Genomic DNA, 18866 nt, shown 5'->3' on the forward strand with positions numbered 1-18866 from the left:
ACAAACGCGCAAAAATATTAATTTGTTTTAGTTTGTTGTCTAAAAAATCCTTGACAAATTTTAAAATTGCATGGTCAGTTTAAACAAATGTTCGGGATTCGAACCTACCGGACCCGCTCCCGCGACTTCTAATCCTCTGAAAATCGGTTTTTATTTTCTTGCTGTTTTCTGCTGAATTTACCGCTATCACGATGAGTTTATCATTGAGGTAGGTTTTAAATTTTATTCCATACTTTTGTACACATTTTAGAGATAATTTTGGATCTTTTTAAGACGCTACTTTCACTCGAAATGCTCTTTAAATTCAATTCAATTCAATACAAAGTAGTATTTTGTTTAATGAATCGAAGTAATCATACTTAATCCCGGGTTCGAAAATTGAACCTAAATAAAGCTAAATAGAAGCATGTGTGCATTAATTATGTGTCATTTTTACCCCTCGCGCTTAAACTCATCCTCGCTTGCCAGGGTTCAGCGGGCGGCAATCAACAAAACACTGACTGGAAAGCGAGGATGCTCAAACACCAAATTTGAAAATAGTGGACCAAACTAATTTAGTCAGTTACTGGACTAGGTTTAGTCAGTAACTAGACTATGATTTAGTCAGTAACTAGACTATGATTTAGATAGTAACCGAACTGATTTAGTCAGTAACTAGACTATGATTTAGCCAGTAACCAAACTGATTTAGTCAGTAACTAGACTATGATTTAGTCAGTAACCGAACTGATTTAGTCAGTAACTAGACTATGATTTAGCCAGTAACCGAACTGATTTAGTCAGTAACTAGACTATGATTTAGCCAGTAACCGAACTGATTTAGTCAGTAACTAGACTATAATTTAGCCAGTAACCGAACTGATTTAGTCAGTAACTAGACTATAATTTAGCCAGTAACCGAACTGATTTAGTCAGTAACTAGACTATAATTTAGCCAGTAACCGAACTGATTTAGCCAGTAACTAGACTATAATTTAGTCAGTAACCAAACTGATTTAGTCAATAACTGGACTATGATTTAGCCAGTAACCAAACTGATTTAGCCAGTTACTGGACTATGATTAAGCCAGTAACCGAACTGATTTAGTCAGTAACTAGACTATGATTTAGTCAGTAACTAGACTATGATTTAGCCAGTAACCGAACTGATTTAGTCAGTAACTAGACTATAATTTAGCCAGTAACCGAACTGATTTAGTCAGTAACTAGACTATAATTTAGCCAGTAACCGAACTGATTTAGTCAGTAACTAGACTATAATTTAGCCAGTAACCGAACTGATTTAGTCAGTAACTAGACTATAATTTAGCCAGTAACCGAACTGATTTAGCCAGTAACTAGACTATAATTTAGTCAGTAACCAAACTGATTTAGTCAATACCTGGACTATGATTCTATTTTGTTGTTTCAGGACTGATTTCGCGTTTGAGAAAGCTAAACGAAAAAAGCGTCGTGAATTAAGTGATGAACAAAAAGAGGAAATAAAAGAAGCTTTTGAATTGTTTGATACGGATAAAGATAAAGCCATTGATTACCACGAATTAAAGGTAAAGTTTATTTTCACAGTCCCCTCTCTCACTGCCTCTCACTACCTCTCACTACCTCTCTCTCTACCTCTCTCTCTCTCCCTCCCCTCTCTCACTACCTCTCTTCCTCTTCCTCTCACTACCTCTCTCCCTCTCACTACCTCTATACCTCCTCTGACTACCTCTCTTCCTCGCACTACCTCTCTTCCTCTCACTACCTCTTTCCCACTCACTACCTCTCCCTCTCATTACCTCTCTCCCTCTCACGACCTCTCTCCCTCCTCCCTCTCACTACCTCTATACCTCCTCTCACTACTCCCTCCTCTCTACCTACTCCCTCCTCTCACTACCTCTCTACCTCCTCTCACTACTCCCTCCTCTCTACCTACTCCCTCCTCTCTACCTACTCCCTCCTCTCACTACCTCTCTCCCTCTCACTACCTCTCTCACTACCTCTCTCCCTCCTCCCTCTCACTACCTCTCACTACCTCTATACCTCCTCTCACTACTCCCTCCTCTCTACCTACTCCCTCCTCTCTACCTACTCCCTCCTCTCACTACCTCTCTCCCTCTCACTACCTCTCTCACTACCTCTCTCCCTCCTCCCTCTCACTACCTCTCACTACCTCTATACCTCCTCTCACTACTCCCTCCTCTCTACCTACTCCCTCCTCTCACTACCTCTCTCACTACCTCTATACCTCCTCTCACTACTCCCTCCTCTCTACCTACTCCCTCCTCTCTACCTACTCCCTCCTCTCACTACCTCTCTACCTCCTCTCACTACCTCTCTCCCTCTCACTACCTCTCTCACTACCTCTCTCCCTCCTCCCTCTCACTACCTCTCACTACCTCTATACCTCCTCTCACTACTCCCTCCTCTCTACCTACTCCCTCCTCTCTACCTACTCCCTCCTCTCTACCTACTCCCTCCTCTCACTACCTCTCTACCTCCTCCCTCTCACTACCTCTATACCTCCTCTCACTACTCCCTCCTCTCTACCTACTCCCTCCTCTCTACCTACTCCCTCCTCTCTACCTACTCCCTCCTCTCTACCTACTCCCTCCTCTCACTACCTCTCTCCCTCTCACTACCTCTCTCCCTCCTCCCTCTCACTACCTCTATACCTCCTCTCACTACTCCCTCCTCTCTACCTACTCCCTCCTCTCACTACCTCTCTCACTACCTCTATACCTCCTCTCACTACTCCCTCCTCTCTACCTACTCCCTCCTCTCTACCTACTCCCTCCTCTCACTACCTCTCTCCCTCTCACTACCTCTCTCACTACCTCTCTCCCTCCTCCCTCTTACTACCTCTCACTACCTCTATACCTCCTCTCACTACTCCCTCCTCTCTACCTACTCCCTCCTCTCACTACCTCTCTACCTCCTCCCTCTTACTCCCTCCTCTCACTACCTCTCTACCTCCTCTCACTACTCCCTCCTCTCTACCTACTCCCTCCTCTCACTACCTCTCTCACTACCTCTCTCCCTCTCACTACCTCTCTCACTACCTCTCTCCCTCCTCCCTCTCACTACCTCTCTCACTACCTCTCTCCCTCTCACTACCTCTCTCACTACCTCTCTCCCTCCTCCCTCTCACTACCTCTCACTACCTCTATACCTCCTCTCACTACTCCCTCCTCTCTACCTACTCCCTCCTCTCTACCTACTCCCTCCTCTCTACCTACTCCCTCCTCTCACTACCTCTCTACCTCCTCTCTACCTACTCCCTCCTCTCACTACCTCTCTACCTCCTCTCACTACTCCCTCCTCTCTACCTACTCCCTCCTCTCTACCTACTCCCTCCTCTCTACCTACTCCCTCCTCTCACTACCTCTCTACCTCCTCCCTCTCACTCCCTCCTCTCACTACCTCTCTCCCTCTCATAGAAGATCCCCGTTCTATCCGTTTATATAAACTGATATTATGAATTTTGTCTCATTCCTTGATGACGGTGTTTGTCGAAAAACCGAAAATTTGGATTTTAAGATAACTGTAAACCTTTCAATATTATTTCAACTCGGGATCTCGCGACGGAAGCTCCACCTATATTCGGCATTGGAACCGTATTAACTGTGTTTTTTAAGTCAATGATCGGAACGTATTTTACGTTTGACACTATAGGTGGCGATGCGAGCGCTGGGTTTCGACGTGAAGAAAGCGGACGTGTTGAAAGTGATGAAAGATTACGATCGAGAAAATACCGGCCGGATTCACTTTGATGATTTCAACGAATTCAGTGAGTAGAATAAATAGTGAATGTTATATCATTTCCGAGAATCTTATGGTAACAGTTGGATTTGGGGCGGGGGGGGGGTTAGATTGAGACTAGTGGACTAGTAGGTAAGTTATTTTTTTTTGCTCCACTGTGACTGTCTGGTGGGCGGAGCTGTAGGGGAGGGGGTGATGAGTTGTCCTCTGTCCATCATCAACGTTTATTTGTATCGCATTTTTCTCGGTAAATGTCATGGGTCTACGTTCACAAAAAAACTTGCTGTATGGAGTTCACCTTGGTAACCCATTGTTGGCTGTCGGATAATTTTTCAATAGGACTACCGCTAGCGCCACCAGGTGGCGTTTTGTAAAAATTTGTGTCTTACAGGCTGGTGGTTGTGTCCCGCGGGACTTGTCTCTAAATATGAGTTAATCTCTCTCTCCCTCTCTCTCCTCCCTCTCTCTCCCCTCTCTCTCTCTCTCTCTCTCTCTCTCTCCTCTCTCTCTCTCTCTCTCTCTCTCTCTCTCTCACGTCTCACACAGTTCTCTCTCTTGTATAGTGACTGATATGATGCTGGAACGAGATCCGCAGGAAGAGATTCTGAAAGCGTTTCGATTGTTCGACGACGACGACTCGGGAAAAATCAGCATCCGAAATTTACGACGAGTCGCGCGGTAAAATCTCATTATTCATAGAAATTCATTCCAATTGCCACGATCGGAATTAAGCAAAAAATGTAAAATTAAAAAAAAACGATGTTAAGATTTATCGTAAAATCTGAATTTTTCGGTTTTGGCTAAAAAGAAAATTTTCAAGAAATGACCTGGAATAGATATTTTAACAACACAATTTCAAAAAGTTATAAATTATCAACGGTTCACACGTATTCAGGACTTCGCCCGGGACATTTTTACGCTTGAATGCTTGAAAAAGTCGTTTTATACGGAGGGGTGTATTTACAAGCCGTCGATTATCTATCGTACCTGTGTTACACTGAAAAAAAAAACTCAATCCATACATCATAATTTCATTCGACATTTTCTACCATTTCATGTGATTTGTTTCGTTCTGATATTTGCAGAGATTTAGGAGAGAATATGACGGATGATGAACTGAGGGCGATGATCGATGAATTCGACAAGGACGGAGATGGAGAAAGTAAGTGAACAAGTTCCTGCTACTACGTAAACCTTCTATATCCAGGGTGCGATCTAAGCACTTGTCCGATTGCCCGGGACAAGTATATTCTCATCGGGGCAAGTAGGTTATCATTATCACTTGTCCGCCGGGCTAGTGCAATTTAATGTCACAAAGCTTTTACAAGAAAACTAAATACATTGCAAAAAATTTCCTCGTCTGAGAGATTTCTTTAATTATAAACTAGCTTATTTCACAAATGTTACATTTGAAACAAAGCAGGGTGCGATCTAAGCACTTGTCCGATTGCCCGGGACAAGTATATTTTCATTTGGGCAAGTAGGTTAGCGTTATCACTTGTCCGCCGGGCTAGTGCAATTTTACGTCTCAAAGCTTTTTTTCGCGCTATATAGGGCAAGTTGATATTTGAGGGGGCGAGCGAAATTTCGGATATACTTGCCCCACGGGCGAGTGACTTTAATCCGTTAGATCGAACTCTCATATCGATAAATGCCTCCCTGTATCCCCCTATGAGATCATCGATTTGACCCATGGTCCGATTGATGTAAAAAGGGAAAACTATGAAAAATTGATTTTCGCTTCGAAAATTGTATAAAAAAAATGCGGATAATTTGAAAATCTGCGAACGATTCCAGATATCGTCAAACCCATTAGCACTCAAGCCGCCCGTATCCACCCTGACTATTACTCCTCAAGCCGCCCGAATCTGCCCGACACTTTTTTCGTATGCTGCTCAAAAACGGTTATAATGGGATTCGAACCCAATAGCTTATGATAAACTACACACCTAAGTCCTCGAAATCCAAACAGAAATCAACATCCTCCTATCTCAATTTCTCGAGTATTTCGAGTTTGAACATGACACATCTGAGCGCTCACTTCAAATCCAAGTAAGTTTGGATGAATTTCGGGGGGGGGGGCCAAAAGGACACGATTTTGGTGGCCCACCTTATCAAATCTTTCATCATATGAAAGCCTTGACTTTTTACTACAAAATAACACTAACTTGTAATGCATGGAAATAAACAGCAAATGAGCTATTCAGTATCGAGATGAACTTGGATTTTACCTTGAATTTTCTGAGGAGTAATTGACACTACATAGTGCAATTCCTGAGTGCTAATGGGTTGATATGAAAAAATTCGGTGGAAAATAATGTGAAAAATTCTGGTAGTTTTTGTGCTAATTGTAGCCAATTTAAAGATGTGAAAATAAAAATAAAGAGAATTCCACCAGAGTTCATCATTGACTCCTTCCTGTTGCTTCCACTCCCGAGTTTCTGCTTAAAAAATTTTTTTTATTGTATTAAATTGTAATTTACAGTTAATGAAGGAGAGTTTGTTTCGATCATGACCGGAGACACTTAAAAAAACCGATCAGAAAACGACGATAACAAAACTGCTGTCGAAAACAGGTTAGTTCTCGAAATATCCGTGGATATATTTCGACGAGAAATTCGATTCGATTTTGCAAAAAAAAAAAAAGATTGTTTTTTATTCTTTTTCATCGTTAACGTTTCAGATGTGCGCATGTTTTTGATTTGATACTACACAATTTTTAGCCGTATTGCATTTATCAGGTTCTCGTATCCACGTGAAAACCAGTCGGAAATTAACTTGCGACTTCCTATTGATTTGAAAGTCCGCTACTTAAGTCATCTGCTACGATTGTCATTACGTTTACGTCCAATCCAAATGACAATTTACACTTAGTAAATTGTTATTTGAAATACAGTTAACCTTGCGACAGTCGGATAATCGCTTATGCAGGGTCCGATCTAAGCACTTGACCGATTGCCCGGGATAAGTATATTCACATCAGGGCAAGAAGATTATCATTTATCACTTGTCCCCCGGGCTAGTGCAATTTTATGTCACGAAGCTTTTTTCCAACTCGATACAACGGATGATAGCGCCACCGATCGGACTGCCTGTGTAGGGCAAGTAGCTTTTGGAGGGGGCAAGCGAAATTTCAGATATGCTTGTCCCCTCGGACAAGTGGCTTTTATTCCTTAGATCGGACCCTGCTGATATCGGATGGATTCTGATTGTCCCGAATTTTCCTTATCTCTTTTTCTCGAAGAAACCTATATTCCGAAGAATAGAATGCGGAAAAGAAAAATAAACCCGGAATATTCCGGCGCTTTTATATATCATTTCCTGTAGATGTTGATTTAATTTTTACGTTTAACCCTTTCAGTGCTGACTAATCAATACCCGTATAGTGCTGGAGATAATTCGAAAATTTTGAAAAATTCCGCCCTAGTGTGTTGAATTACGGGAATACCACTATAGTGCGTCTACACCGCGGTGCAGTGTATCGTTAGTTACTAGTATTTCACTATCTTTGACAGTTGCTGCCATCTTTCAATAGAGATAATTACTAATTACATCAATATACCACAGTGCTGTGTACTAGCAAAATCCATCACTGATTTATACACCGCACTGCGGTGTAGAAGCACTGAAAGGGTAAAAAGAAAATCTACTCCCAAGTCGAGGTTTCTGACTCGGACTTTTTCAAATTCAGACTTTTCAGACTTCGGATGATTTTTCTTGGTCCCGTAAGATCCGACTTGTGCAAGGTTTACCTCACACGCACAGTATAGGTACTCGCAAATACTGACGACTCTTTGTGATAATGCGATGATTTATCTCGTGACGACGATACCACTTATGCATTTTTCAATTTTTGTAGAATTCGTTGTCAATTTTTCCATTAGAAAATAAGACTATATCGTATTTATCGTATTTACCGTATATACCCTAGTAATTTAGTTACCGTAGTTATCTTATAATTCAAACAGTGAATGAGCAGGTCTTATTCAAAACACATTTATATATATATATATATATGTAGTAAGTACTTATCGCCATCAGTTAATCACTCTGTGAAAAAGGTACATTTTCAGTTTTGGTGAAGGAAGTGAATATAAATTGTTGAAAATCATTTTAGAATTGAGTCTGGAGAAATTGTTTTCCTGCTGCCAGTGATGATCTGTTGGAAAATTCATTTTTATTTTAGGAAATCTCGAACACAAAGTCTTTTTTACTTGTCAAAGAAAAATAGGGTGCACCCTTCAACCTTAACCTCAGGTCAGCCACTGCCTCTAGGCAATGAATTTAGCATCAAAATGTCAACATTCAGGGGCTGCAGTTGTTCAGGACCCAGTTCAAAATCCACAGTTCTGTGTTGAGATTTGAATCAGAGTTAAGTCACTGAAATTGAACTAATTTTAACTGTAAGTTAGCTCTAACACACAACTGTGGAACTGGGTTCTGGTAGATAGATACATACCATGGTCACACTGAAATTTTACTTGTCACTATATCAACTATCCACTGGTTAACTCTAACCAACTTTTCAGCAACTACAGCCCCTGATAAATACTATAGTAACAATGAACTTTTAATTGTCGCTATATCAACTATCCATTGGTTAAATCTTTCCAACTTTTCAGCAACTGCAGCTCCAAGAATCCATATTTGTTGTCAGCTGACAAGATTTAGTGCAAAGCGCTCCCGTTGCAAGTTGTGACCCTAAAATACATATATTATATATGTGTACGGTGGGCTGGATATAAGTTCGTCCTCATATGCCGGGGCGTCCCCAGCTGAAACTTGGAAACTTTGGTGGTTCCTTAAACAGTGGATCTTTGAGCTAAACCTTAAATGATATGAATGTATTTCATATAAAAATCGAATTCACGCTGACCGAAACTTCGGGGTTCGAACAGCTTAAACCGTTCCGCTAAGGTTCCCTCAACTGTTAAACTGTGCACACTTGAGTTGAGTCTGTATTTTGTAAAATTCAATGTTAAATGTTTATTTTATCAATATATAATGTATGTACAAAAAAAAAACTTAAAAAAGCTGGTCTTGAATTTTGTCGAGGAATCTCTGAGGCTGAATAACAAAATCGTATGAATATCGCGCGGGAGATTGTGTTTGAATAGTGAATAGTTTCAGCGAGACAAATGCGTGTAATCTATGAAGATTTGTTCTACAATGAAATATTTTTAATTCGACGGAACGATTAGAAATACTAGAATTGCTGAGCGCTCGCGAAGTTTCCGCAAAAATTAGAAAAAAAAATAAAATTTTTTACTCTTTCACGAAAAACTTGTGGTTTATTAATTCGTAATTTTGTCGGTGATTGAAATTAAAATATCATTGTTTTCTTTTGGTCTGAAGACGAAGCGACTATTTTTGTCAGGAATGGCTGCCCATACATTTGGCATCAACTCGCAATACTTGCATTCCGCTGACAGAAGAGATCTATTAAAAATAGACTGGTTGCCTGTCCCATTCAATATGGGACAGGTTTTGCCCGTCCGCCATCTTCCGCGGAATTTACGGATCAGATTTCAGTATTTCATCACGTGAACAATGTAACATGGCCACGTTACACAGTGTCTAGATTTACGTTCCATGGACCTCTTTAAAGTCATTTTTTACATCAATGAAGAAAGAAATTCCGTTAAAACTGCCAGGCAGCGCTTCTGCAGGCACTTGTTTAGCGTGTGGTCCCGAAAATAGGTGCGAGGGTTGGTGCGCCGTGTGGTTGAGTCTAGCGATGCCATTAGGTTCGAATCCTCCCACGACAGGATGCCATCCAGTCTGCTTGTCGACGCAGGTCCGCCCGATGACGCTATTTTTTGTAAACACAAGCTTCCAAACATCATTCGTGGCCAAATTGTAGGAAAACGAAGCAAAATATTCTGAGGACCCTGTGATCTCGGCCATTTCCAACCCGAAATGGAATTGCGTCTAATTTTCAAAGGAGTTCTTTGGGAACACTCACAGCACCCTTGGATGTTACAAAACTATGCACCTAGGCGTGCCGAATAACCAGTTATACATTTTCATGAAACTCAAATGATAATGTGCCCTTTTCGAACACAAGATCCATATATGGTTTAATGCAAGGCCGGTAGCTGGCCATAAACTCTATACCGATATCTTTATTCGTCGCTCGATCGCGAATCAATCAAGCTTTATGACTGGTTTTACTGGCGGACTAGGTAGTGTTATTTATACAGCAGAGCGGTCGGTTTGACGCGCAGCGAGTCAGTGACAAGGACGCGCGCGCGATATTGGTTCTGGGACTGGTTGTCAGGACAAGCAGTAACGTCTCCACGCGTGGCGTCTCTCTCTGATAAAAGGCCAAAGAAGTTGTCGACGGTATCAAAAATTAGTCACCGGAGTATAGCAACCTGTAAAAACACCGTCTTTCATTCGTTGGAGATAGATTCAAGAACTCGGAATTCAGTTCAGGTGTTTCAGATCCGGTTCGATTTACTATTAACTGCTGAAGCGACTCGGGATTAGAAAAAAAATATTACATTACAATGGACTTTGCACTTTGTGAGGCCAAAAATTTGGTACGTATTCGGTTGAAAAATGATACCGTGTTTCTGCTAATCAGTCGGGTCGTGTTGTTAAGTGCAATAAAAATTTATAATCAGTTAATTTCTATAACGGCCGGGTCTGTTATGGTAAAATTGATCACGATTTAAAAAAAAAAGAGTAATGCCGATATGTGTCTTCCATTAATACAGGGTCTTTAGGTAGTGATTCAACCCGGTCAATTGCCTTTCTTAATAAAACAAGATTCCCCTTAGTGTCGAATGAAATTACATAAATCGGTTTTTTAGAGGCTAAACAAAAATGATACCTGGTCACAAAATGAATCTAAATGTTTGTGAAGTCGACACTGATTCGATACTAAAGGCAAGACAGACTCTCACTCGGTAAAGGTGAGACTATTTCACCAGTTAGCGTCGAATATAAACGGTATTGCGTAAGAGGTAATACACCAGTATAGGCTATAGACTCGTTTGACTTTTGAGATTGGTAACAAATTCAACCGCTATACACCCGTTCGTTATTTGAAATATCCACTATAACATTGGCTGGAAATGTCTCTAAGACGCTTGAAATTTTAAGAATTTTTTTAGGTAGAAATCCCACCAAACCCCGCACGCAGCTTCGCGCCTGTTCCGCCGTATCTGAAATACGCACCCACCTGCGCCGCACGGGCCCGCCCGCGTAGACTTTTGGAAAGCGTAGGGTAATTCTTCATCGTCTCGTTAAATAGAACATTCCCAACTGAGTTAAGCGGTTTAGACTGCAGGTAGCCGACAGTCCATATTACACTTTAATTAATTTATTTAGGACACGCGTCGGTCAGCAAATTATGTTTTGTCGCTTAACGGTCTTAAGCCGAAAGCACGGATTTTATACTCTGGTGAACATAGCCGACAAACCGTGTTAAACGCGACCTCTTGTGACTATAAACACAACAAGCCCTAAATGAATTCATAATTGTGTGGCTTCTGATATTGTATGTTCACGTGCCAGGCCTATGCATGTATTTTATATAGGACTCTGCAGTCCCCGTAACCGGTCACATTAAGGTGAGTGGTTAAATGCATGTCTTGCGAGTGTGTACGGTAGTGAATATCTCTCCCTAATGATGAATGAGACAGTTAGTTGGGGCCCCCGACAACTATTTCCACAGACCTTCCCGATTGTTGGAAATGATATATAAACCGTACTTAATTATTCTTCTCCGTTCAATAGTCAAAACATTGGCCAGGTCTGATTATGTGGACAACTACTAGGAGCCGAAATTCTTAGATCGAAATTATGGGTTTATTGCCTTAAAGCCTGGAGTGGGCGCATGAAAACCCTGTAGCTGCTAAACCGTGGTTAGTAAACTGTGGTTAGGCGTAAAAGGGCGCAGGGAAACGCTGTTAGCTATTCATTGTCTTCGTTCAGCCTCTTATTTCAAGCCGGTTAGCCTAACCACGGATAAGCCACTAACCACGGTTAGGCTAACAAGGTTTTCCTGCGCCCGCCCTGGCCGTGGGATGGGCTGTTTCAGTGGGGTATAAGCTATAAACATATATATATATATATATATATATATATAAGATTGTGGCATTAGGACTGGAACTAGCTTAACCCGGCCCGGCCTAGCCCGCGGCCTGGACTTGCTGGTTTCTTATCTTGACTCCCTCCCTCTCAATCCCTCTCTCATTCTCATCGAAATCCGGATCCGATTCAAACACAAATTACTAGTGATTAATCTCATTCATTAGAGCCGCCCGTGTTCCATTCATCCGTCCTATCATTATCCATCACTCGCACCATGGATAATCACACCTGCCTCCTCCTCCATATCGACTCAACTCGCTGAGCTGCTGCTGCTGCTGCTGCTGCTACCAGTGCGGCTGCTATGGACACGCCAATTCCCGCTGATGATAAAAGTTACCGATAAAAAATCGACCAGCGAATGGTTCTATCTATACGGGTATCAAACCCCTAAAGCCTAGCGCACATCGACACTGCGATTGGAGACAACTAGTTGCTACCGAACGATTACCCCGCGCACATCGAAATCTAGTTACAACTGGTCAGTTGCAGCAACTGCATGGCGCGTGTCGATCATCGAGATCCAGAGCGCGCACATCGACGGATATGACTGCGATTGAGTACAACCAGTTGCTCAAAAGTAGAACATGGGCAACTGGCTGGAACTGGAGATAGATCGACGCTTACCGATCGTAAGCTCGCTCACATCGACACATTCAAGCAACTGATCGTATCCAGCCAGTTCCTCTCATGCGCCGAAAACTGCCTTGCAACTAGTTGTCTCCAATCGCAGTGTCGATGTGCGCTAGGCTTTATAACGTAAGCAAATCGCATTCGTGGATCCTCGGTTATGAGAAGTGACAATGAAGTACCACGGGATTCGAACCCGGGTCTCGTATAGATAGCAAGCGCGCTAGCCAGTAGACCAATATAACTAGTCCACCTGGCCAGTGGTTATACAGCTTCTCGTATATGCGTAACATCTTTTTGAGATCTTTTTTAGATCTTAATTCCACAAAGATACGAATTTACCATATTTTTCCAGTATCAAAATCGATGTATATTTCGTGCCACAAGAACGATGGATATAGGGGTAGACGGACAGTCCTCAGAAATGAGAGAATTTGCGACCTTTCTACCATGTATTCTTATAGGCCTAATACACGTATAGCTACCTACTAACAAAGAAACTCGTATTGTTTTGTATATGTAATTTGATTATTTACTCCCACGTCGCCCGTCAGACGACAAGATATATTTGAAGAAAAAAAAACTACTATAAATTCCTTCACACATAAATCACATACAAAGAGATAGATATGATTATAAATATGAATATGTTTATCGTAAGATGAGTTAAAAAATCTCCTGTTCACAAAGAGGAACACGCTGGAGGGTGGGAAAGTTTAGAGAAAGGCGTTTTGTTTGAAACGCGAGTTTAAACGTCAACTCAATGCGCAATAACTTTCGGATTTATGAGGCAGCACGCGTGACAAAAATAGGACAATTTCGGTATAAAAATTGACAGCGTTCGCGAAAGACTATGATTAAATTCCTATCGACTGCTTTTCTTGTCTTGGTTTATTAGAAACGTTGTACGCTTAAAAATAATTATTTTCTTTTTTTTAAGTTTTAAAATTCTCCGTAGAATTTCAGAAACATTTTGCTGGTAATCTTAGACATATTTAGTTCACTAAATCTTGATATTCATACGTTTTAAATCATTTTTTAAAGTCTTTCAATTCTTAATTGAACCCTGACTCTTTGTCAATTGTAATTTGGTTATTTTACTTTGTATTTCGTAAGGGTTCCTTTTCAATTCCTATTTACACAACTGTAGAACAAAGCCTTAACCGTTTGACAATAAAAATAGAATTCTAATAGCTTTTGAAAAAACGTCGTCAAAAGTATTGTTTCAAAATCTTCAAAAGATTGAAAAAATTGTTCGCTTTTTTCATATACGAAAAATCCTTCCAATTTGTACGAAAAAAGCCCTGAAAATGTAGAACAGTTTGGAAGGATAAGAATGGAAACATGTTTCAGATTTTTTCTAATTTCGTTAAATTCAAACTCATTTTTGTCGTCGTCGTTGTTGTTGAGAACAGAGAATTCATTCTCATTTTCTGAGTCGCAGGCCTACGACACACGCTGCAAATGTGTGCTGAAGAAATTTCATATTTCACAAGCCCTTTACTGCATTAACGCGCTATCAGGTTTAACGAACTACGTTCTATAAATAGTCGACGGTAAAGAGTAGATCAGTGGGCTAGGGGGTAGCTTCATTCATAAAGGCACCGGGATCTATTCTAGTTCGGAGAGACTTTTATAATAAAGAGGGCCAAAAAATTGGGGCGACCATTAAATTTGCTTCGGCAAATCACTAAAACAAACAAAGCGACACAATCGCTTAAAGCTTTTTTTTATAAAGCGGGTTCCACAACGTGTGGTAGGATATGTTTAGAAAGCGAAGAATCGATTTACAAATCTGACAGAAAATAATTCACCCAGTTATAGAGACCTATTTCGTGTTCGAAAACTGAAAACTTGTTTTAGAATAAGTGCGTCCGTAGTCAATACGTGTTTGTGTACAATATGTCTTTATACACCATTGAAATATAGAGCGTGTTTTCTGTTTTGCGCCGAAAGAACCTTTTTTTCTAAATGACATTTGAATAAACACCGTTACAAATCACGCGTGACAAAAGTTACTTTCGTTTGAATTCTCGTAACGGTCTATTCGAAATTTCTTTGCAAGATTTCGGGGATTTATATGTTCGAATTCTTGAACAAGCCCACCGGTAATTAGGGCCAGTTCAATATGGTTTGAATAATATGACTTTGGTGGTCACAGTTCTGAGTTTATTTGATTCTGGATTCAGTTAAGTACACAGTTTTGTGGGTCTGACTCAGAACCAAGTTTTTCAATTGATCGGGATTACAATTTCATAAGGTATTATTTGACGCTGGATCCAGTTACACAGTTTTGGGTTCGAAACAGAACCCAGTTTCAATATTTTATGGGCAATTGATTTTTGACCCAGTTCCTCAGTTTTGTAGGTTAAACCCGACCCAGCACCCAGTTTCCACGACTGTTTTGGTTACTTTAGATTCTGGATGGTCCATTGTCATTCAAATATGATTCTTCTTAGATTTGAAATTATAGTCCATTTTAAATGTTTTCAACCAGCGTTAAATTCGTACTATGATCCACAAGTTGTAATTTGACTTAGAATTGCTTTAACCATTGATTTGAAATTAGCTAATTTTGCCAGTCAAACCTTATGGAACTGGGTCCATCACGAATCATGAATAGACGATTTGCTTTGAATTTCATTAATATCCGGTCGCCTCTATGCGTGATTGCATATAAATGCGTATACATAACATATGAATTAGGCATTTGGGGATATGGTATTACTTATGTAGGTCTGGTATTAATTAGTTGTTTTTCTATGGAGAGAATTTCAAAGGACTCCGGGAAAAAACTGCTCGACGTAGAATTCGCGATGTCTCGCGATGTATGAGTTCATTGATCGGGCCAAACTATAATTGAACTCATAACTCTAGAACTAGAAAAATTAAACCCGCACAACTGCAGCGGCAACAGGCTCGAGAACAACTCGATCCGTTAAAAACTGGTTTTATCAATTATGGAGTAAAAGAAAAACTATCATCGTTGATTTACAAACATACGCGGTGTTTTTCTTGTGGCGCCTTAACCACTGATTACAAACCGGCCTTTTGACAATTACATGAACTGTCAATATGCGCGTATATGTTTTGTCCACATAAAAATCCGTCTAATAGAAATTAAATCCCGTGGCACTACAATGTATATACAGTTTATACAGTGTGTAGTGTATATGTAAAGTGTGTTAAACGTCCTACGCTAACAGAGTTGATCTATTGGTCATTTAACGTGATAAATACGTAAGCTGTAAATAAATACTAACTGCTGCCGTGGTTTATTTTCGTTTGGGGAATTTGAATTCGAAACGACGAGAATTTGATTCACATTCTATTGCAATCGTTCGCCTAGTAGATGAATGGCTGCGGCCCCGGGGCCGGGAAGCAGATTGATACGGTTTAATCGGGCAGCCTAGGTAGTTAGTCAAGTTCGCCAGGTAACTTAATTCGTTTGTCGAAGCGCTTAAGCTGTCGGGAACTTGTCTGACAGTCGTTTCAAGATCTTTTCATATTCAACAGTGTTCATTTCTATAAGTTCAAGTTCGGAGTGCTCGGGTAACTTTGACTCTCTATATCGTGTTTGAGGCCAATCCAATTATTCGATTACCGATATATTCAAGTCCATAACAATATATGATTTATATTATATTGTTTATTTTCGACAATATCGAGCGATATATTCATAATCTTTCAAGGCGTCAACATAGATTTTTCAAGTTAGTTTTCTAATTTATCTATATATGGGTTGATATGTTGCCTGCATACGTTCAGTTGTGTATTAAAGCAGCCCGTTTTCAAAACAGTTCTTTGTTTCGTGTATGGTGTTAGTGACGATTTTGGCGTATCTCATTAGTTCGATTTTGATGATTTTAAATTGTCGCGATTCATATCGATTATTCTGGTTATATTGTATTTTGTAGATGTTGAAAGCGTTGATTGCTGGTTTGTGTTGACAGCATGTTGACCGGAAGCAGAACTATCTCACCGTCGCTGCAACTTCACGCGGTTAAGACCGGCAATAAGAACCATCGCCACAAAAAACACCACCGCCCCGCGTTCAGCCGCGGTCTGACGGAGGAGATCGCCAATCTAACTGAAGATAAAGGCAAACAAATCGTCATGCCTGGTAAGTCAACACCGAGGCCTCTTTTACAAATTACTTAATTTAGTCCGGCGCCCGGAATCCTACCAAAAACCCATCGCGTTTTCATCGAACATCTTTTAAAAACATGTTTTTTTTGTAAATTCTGTCCTAATTTTCGATCAAATCATTTGTGAAAGATAATAGTTTTATCAGTTTTTCCCATCGTTCGAAATTCGATTCAAACACGATTTTCTCCGGGAAAATACTGAAATGATGAAAACGTGCTTATGCTTCTCCCGGTCCCCTTCCATTTGAAAACGCCTACGACAGAAACAGATTGTTGCGGTTTATTTTTTTCCTTCGCCCTTCTATTTTTTTCTTGAAAGAATAAGCACTCCTAGTGATTTAGAATTGCCTAATAGATAAAAAACGATTGTTCCCTCCATAAATCCATAAATCCATTTTAATGTGTTAAAATGTGTTATTATTATTATTATTATTATTATTATTATTATTATTATTATTATTATTATTATTATTATTATTATTTATTATTTATTATTTATTATTTATTATCTATCATTTATTATTATTTATTATTTATCATTATTATTAATTATTATTATTATTATTATTATTATTATTATTATTATTATTATTATTATTATTATTTATTATTTATTATTTATTATTTATTATCTATCATTTATTATTATTTATTATTTATCATTATTATTAATTATTATTATTATTATTATTATTATTATTTCTATAATTATTATAATTTTTCAGGTGCAGTGACCTGTACAGCCTCTAGGCTTTCACTGCTTCCTTCATTTAACTGTTATTTCTCTTCACTATTGTCGTTATTATATCTTGTACTTTAAGTTAAATGAAAAATAAATTATTATCATTATCAATCACCATCAAAACATAGTCGGATTCGCACTTTTACAACGTGCGGCACGAAATTGTAATTCTAACCGAAACTGAATTTCTGTTTTTTTTCAGAAGCCGACGGCTGGAAGGAGTCGATTCGTCAACAGATCGAGGAGGACATTGACAGACGCGTCAGAGCGGCGCTGGAAACCCCGCCCCTCGAGCGACTGAAACGAAACCGCGAACGAGCTCAAGAGAGATACATGAAACAACTCGAAACTCTAAACTCGCACTTACAACTCGATCTAACCGATAAAGAGCGGGACTATATGCGCCATCGACGATACCGAATCCTCCACGACTCGCGCCGCAAAGACATGGACGACGCCGACGGATTTTCCGATACCGACACGCCAGGCGGCGCCACCGACGACGCTGAAATCTCCAGCTCGAAATTCAATTTTCTATTTTCGTCCGACGATCGATTCAAATCCGGCGCCGCCGCGACGGACGCCGGAAAAGACGATCTTAACAATAACAACTTCCGGGAAGGTATGCAGGGCTACTTCCGGAAAGGAGAGGACGCGATGCGGAATTTCGGAACGCTGACCGGACACGAGCGGCGCGAATTGTTCCATATTTTTACCAGAAAAGCTTTTAACGCGGCGCTGAAGTTGGGTAGAATGTCGGACGGTAGTTACCTGCAGTCGCTGCCCGGCGGCAAATACAGGGATAAATACGGTATAGTCAGAGACGCCCACGGGCCGTTCTGGCCCCACGATTACGGACCCCTCTACCCGACCCCTGAACACAAGCGAGCCTGCTTGAAAAAGTTGGAGCCACTCTCTCACTCGATAAAAGGTGAGCGATCTTTTAAACGAAATACCTCTATGAATCTCGAAATGATATCATCGAATAACCGTTAAATTCAAAATCATGCACTCGCTGAATAGAAGGTGACTGCCCCATAAAACAAACCTCTTATGACGTCGTCTGCTGTTGGTTTGACAGCTAAATTCTGATTGTTCATTTGATACTGAGAGGTTTTATCGCTCAGTTTTACAAACATGATTAAGGCCTAAATCGATTTAAGATAAACTAAATTAATGAAGAATTTAAATCGATTTAAGAGTATACCTTTTTGTGAAACTGGGCCCTGGTTCTATCAAAAAGTATTCAAAAGGGCTACAGTGTTAACATTAACAGTAATTTGACTATTTCAAACTGACGTTGTATCTACCGTGGCAAGAAGCTGCTTGCTAAGGTTTGTAAAGCCTAGCGCACATCGACAAAGCGACTGGAGACAACTAGTTGCTAGTGAGCGAGTACCCCGCGCACATCGAAAATTTAGTAAAAACCAGCAACTACCTGGCTCATGCCGGTCGCTAGGTCTATAGCGCACACATCGACAGCAACTGAGATGTGGTCTAGCAAA

General features: G+C 40.3%; 2 protein-coding genes across 7 annotated transcripts in view; both read left to right on the top strand.

The window, feature by feature from the left end:
- Positions 1-119: 119 nt before the first annotated feature.
- LOC141909952 (centrin-3-like) lies at positions 120-8999 on the top strand. 2 transcript variants are annotated; one of them, XR_012619799.1, is made up of 8 exons: positions 120-208; positions 1412-1547; positions 3655-3769; positions 4305-4419; positions 4827-4903; positions 6227-6317; positions 6425-7998; positions 8364-8999. XR_012619799.1 is itself a non-coding variant. In XM_074800636.1 (7 exons), the coding sequence occupies exons 1-6, from the start codon at positions 192-194 to the stop codon at positions 6268-6270; spliced, it is 504 nt and encodes a 167-aa protein (XP_074656737.1). In that variant the 5' UTR covers positions 120-191; the 3' UTR covers positions 6271-6317; positions 6425-8999. The 2 variants fall into 2 exon arrangements, 1 of the variants encoding a protein (XP_074656737.1); XM_074800636.1 differs by having other exon boundaries at positions 6425-8999.
- A 922-nt stretch (positions 9000-9921) lies between these two features.
- LOC141909731 (uncharacterized) overlaps positions 9922-18866 on the top strand; it is a 41243-nt gene continuing 32298 nt past the window's right edge. For all 5 annotated transcript variants that reach the window (XM_074800324.1, XM_074800328.1, XM_074800325.1 and 2 more), the window contains exons 1-3: positions 9922-10286; positions 16389-16594; positions 17564-18292. In XM_074800324.1, coding sequence (XP_074656425.1) covers positions 16426-16594; positions 17564-18292 — 898 coding nt within the window. In that variant the 5' untranslated portion in view covers positions 9922-10286; positions 16389-16425. The remainder of the gene's footprint in view (positions 10287-16388; positions 16595-17563; positions 18293-18866) is intronic.

The sequence above is a fragment of the Tubulanus polymorphus genome, chromosome 8 (assembly GCF_964204645.1).
Source record: "Tubulanus polymorphus chromosome 8, tnTubPoly1.2, whole genome shotgun sequence".
Lineage (NCBI taxonomy): Eukaryota > Metazoa > Nemertea > Palaeonemertea > Tubulaniformes > Tubulanidae > Tubulanus > Tubulanus polymorphus.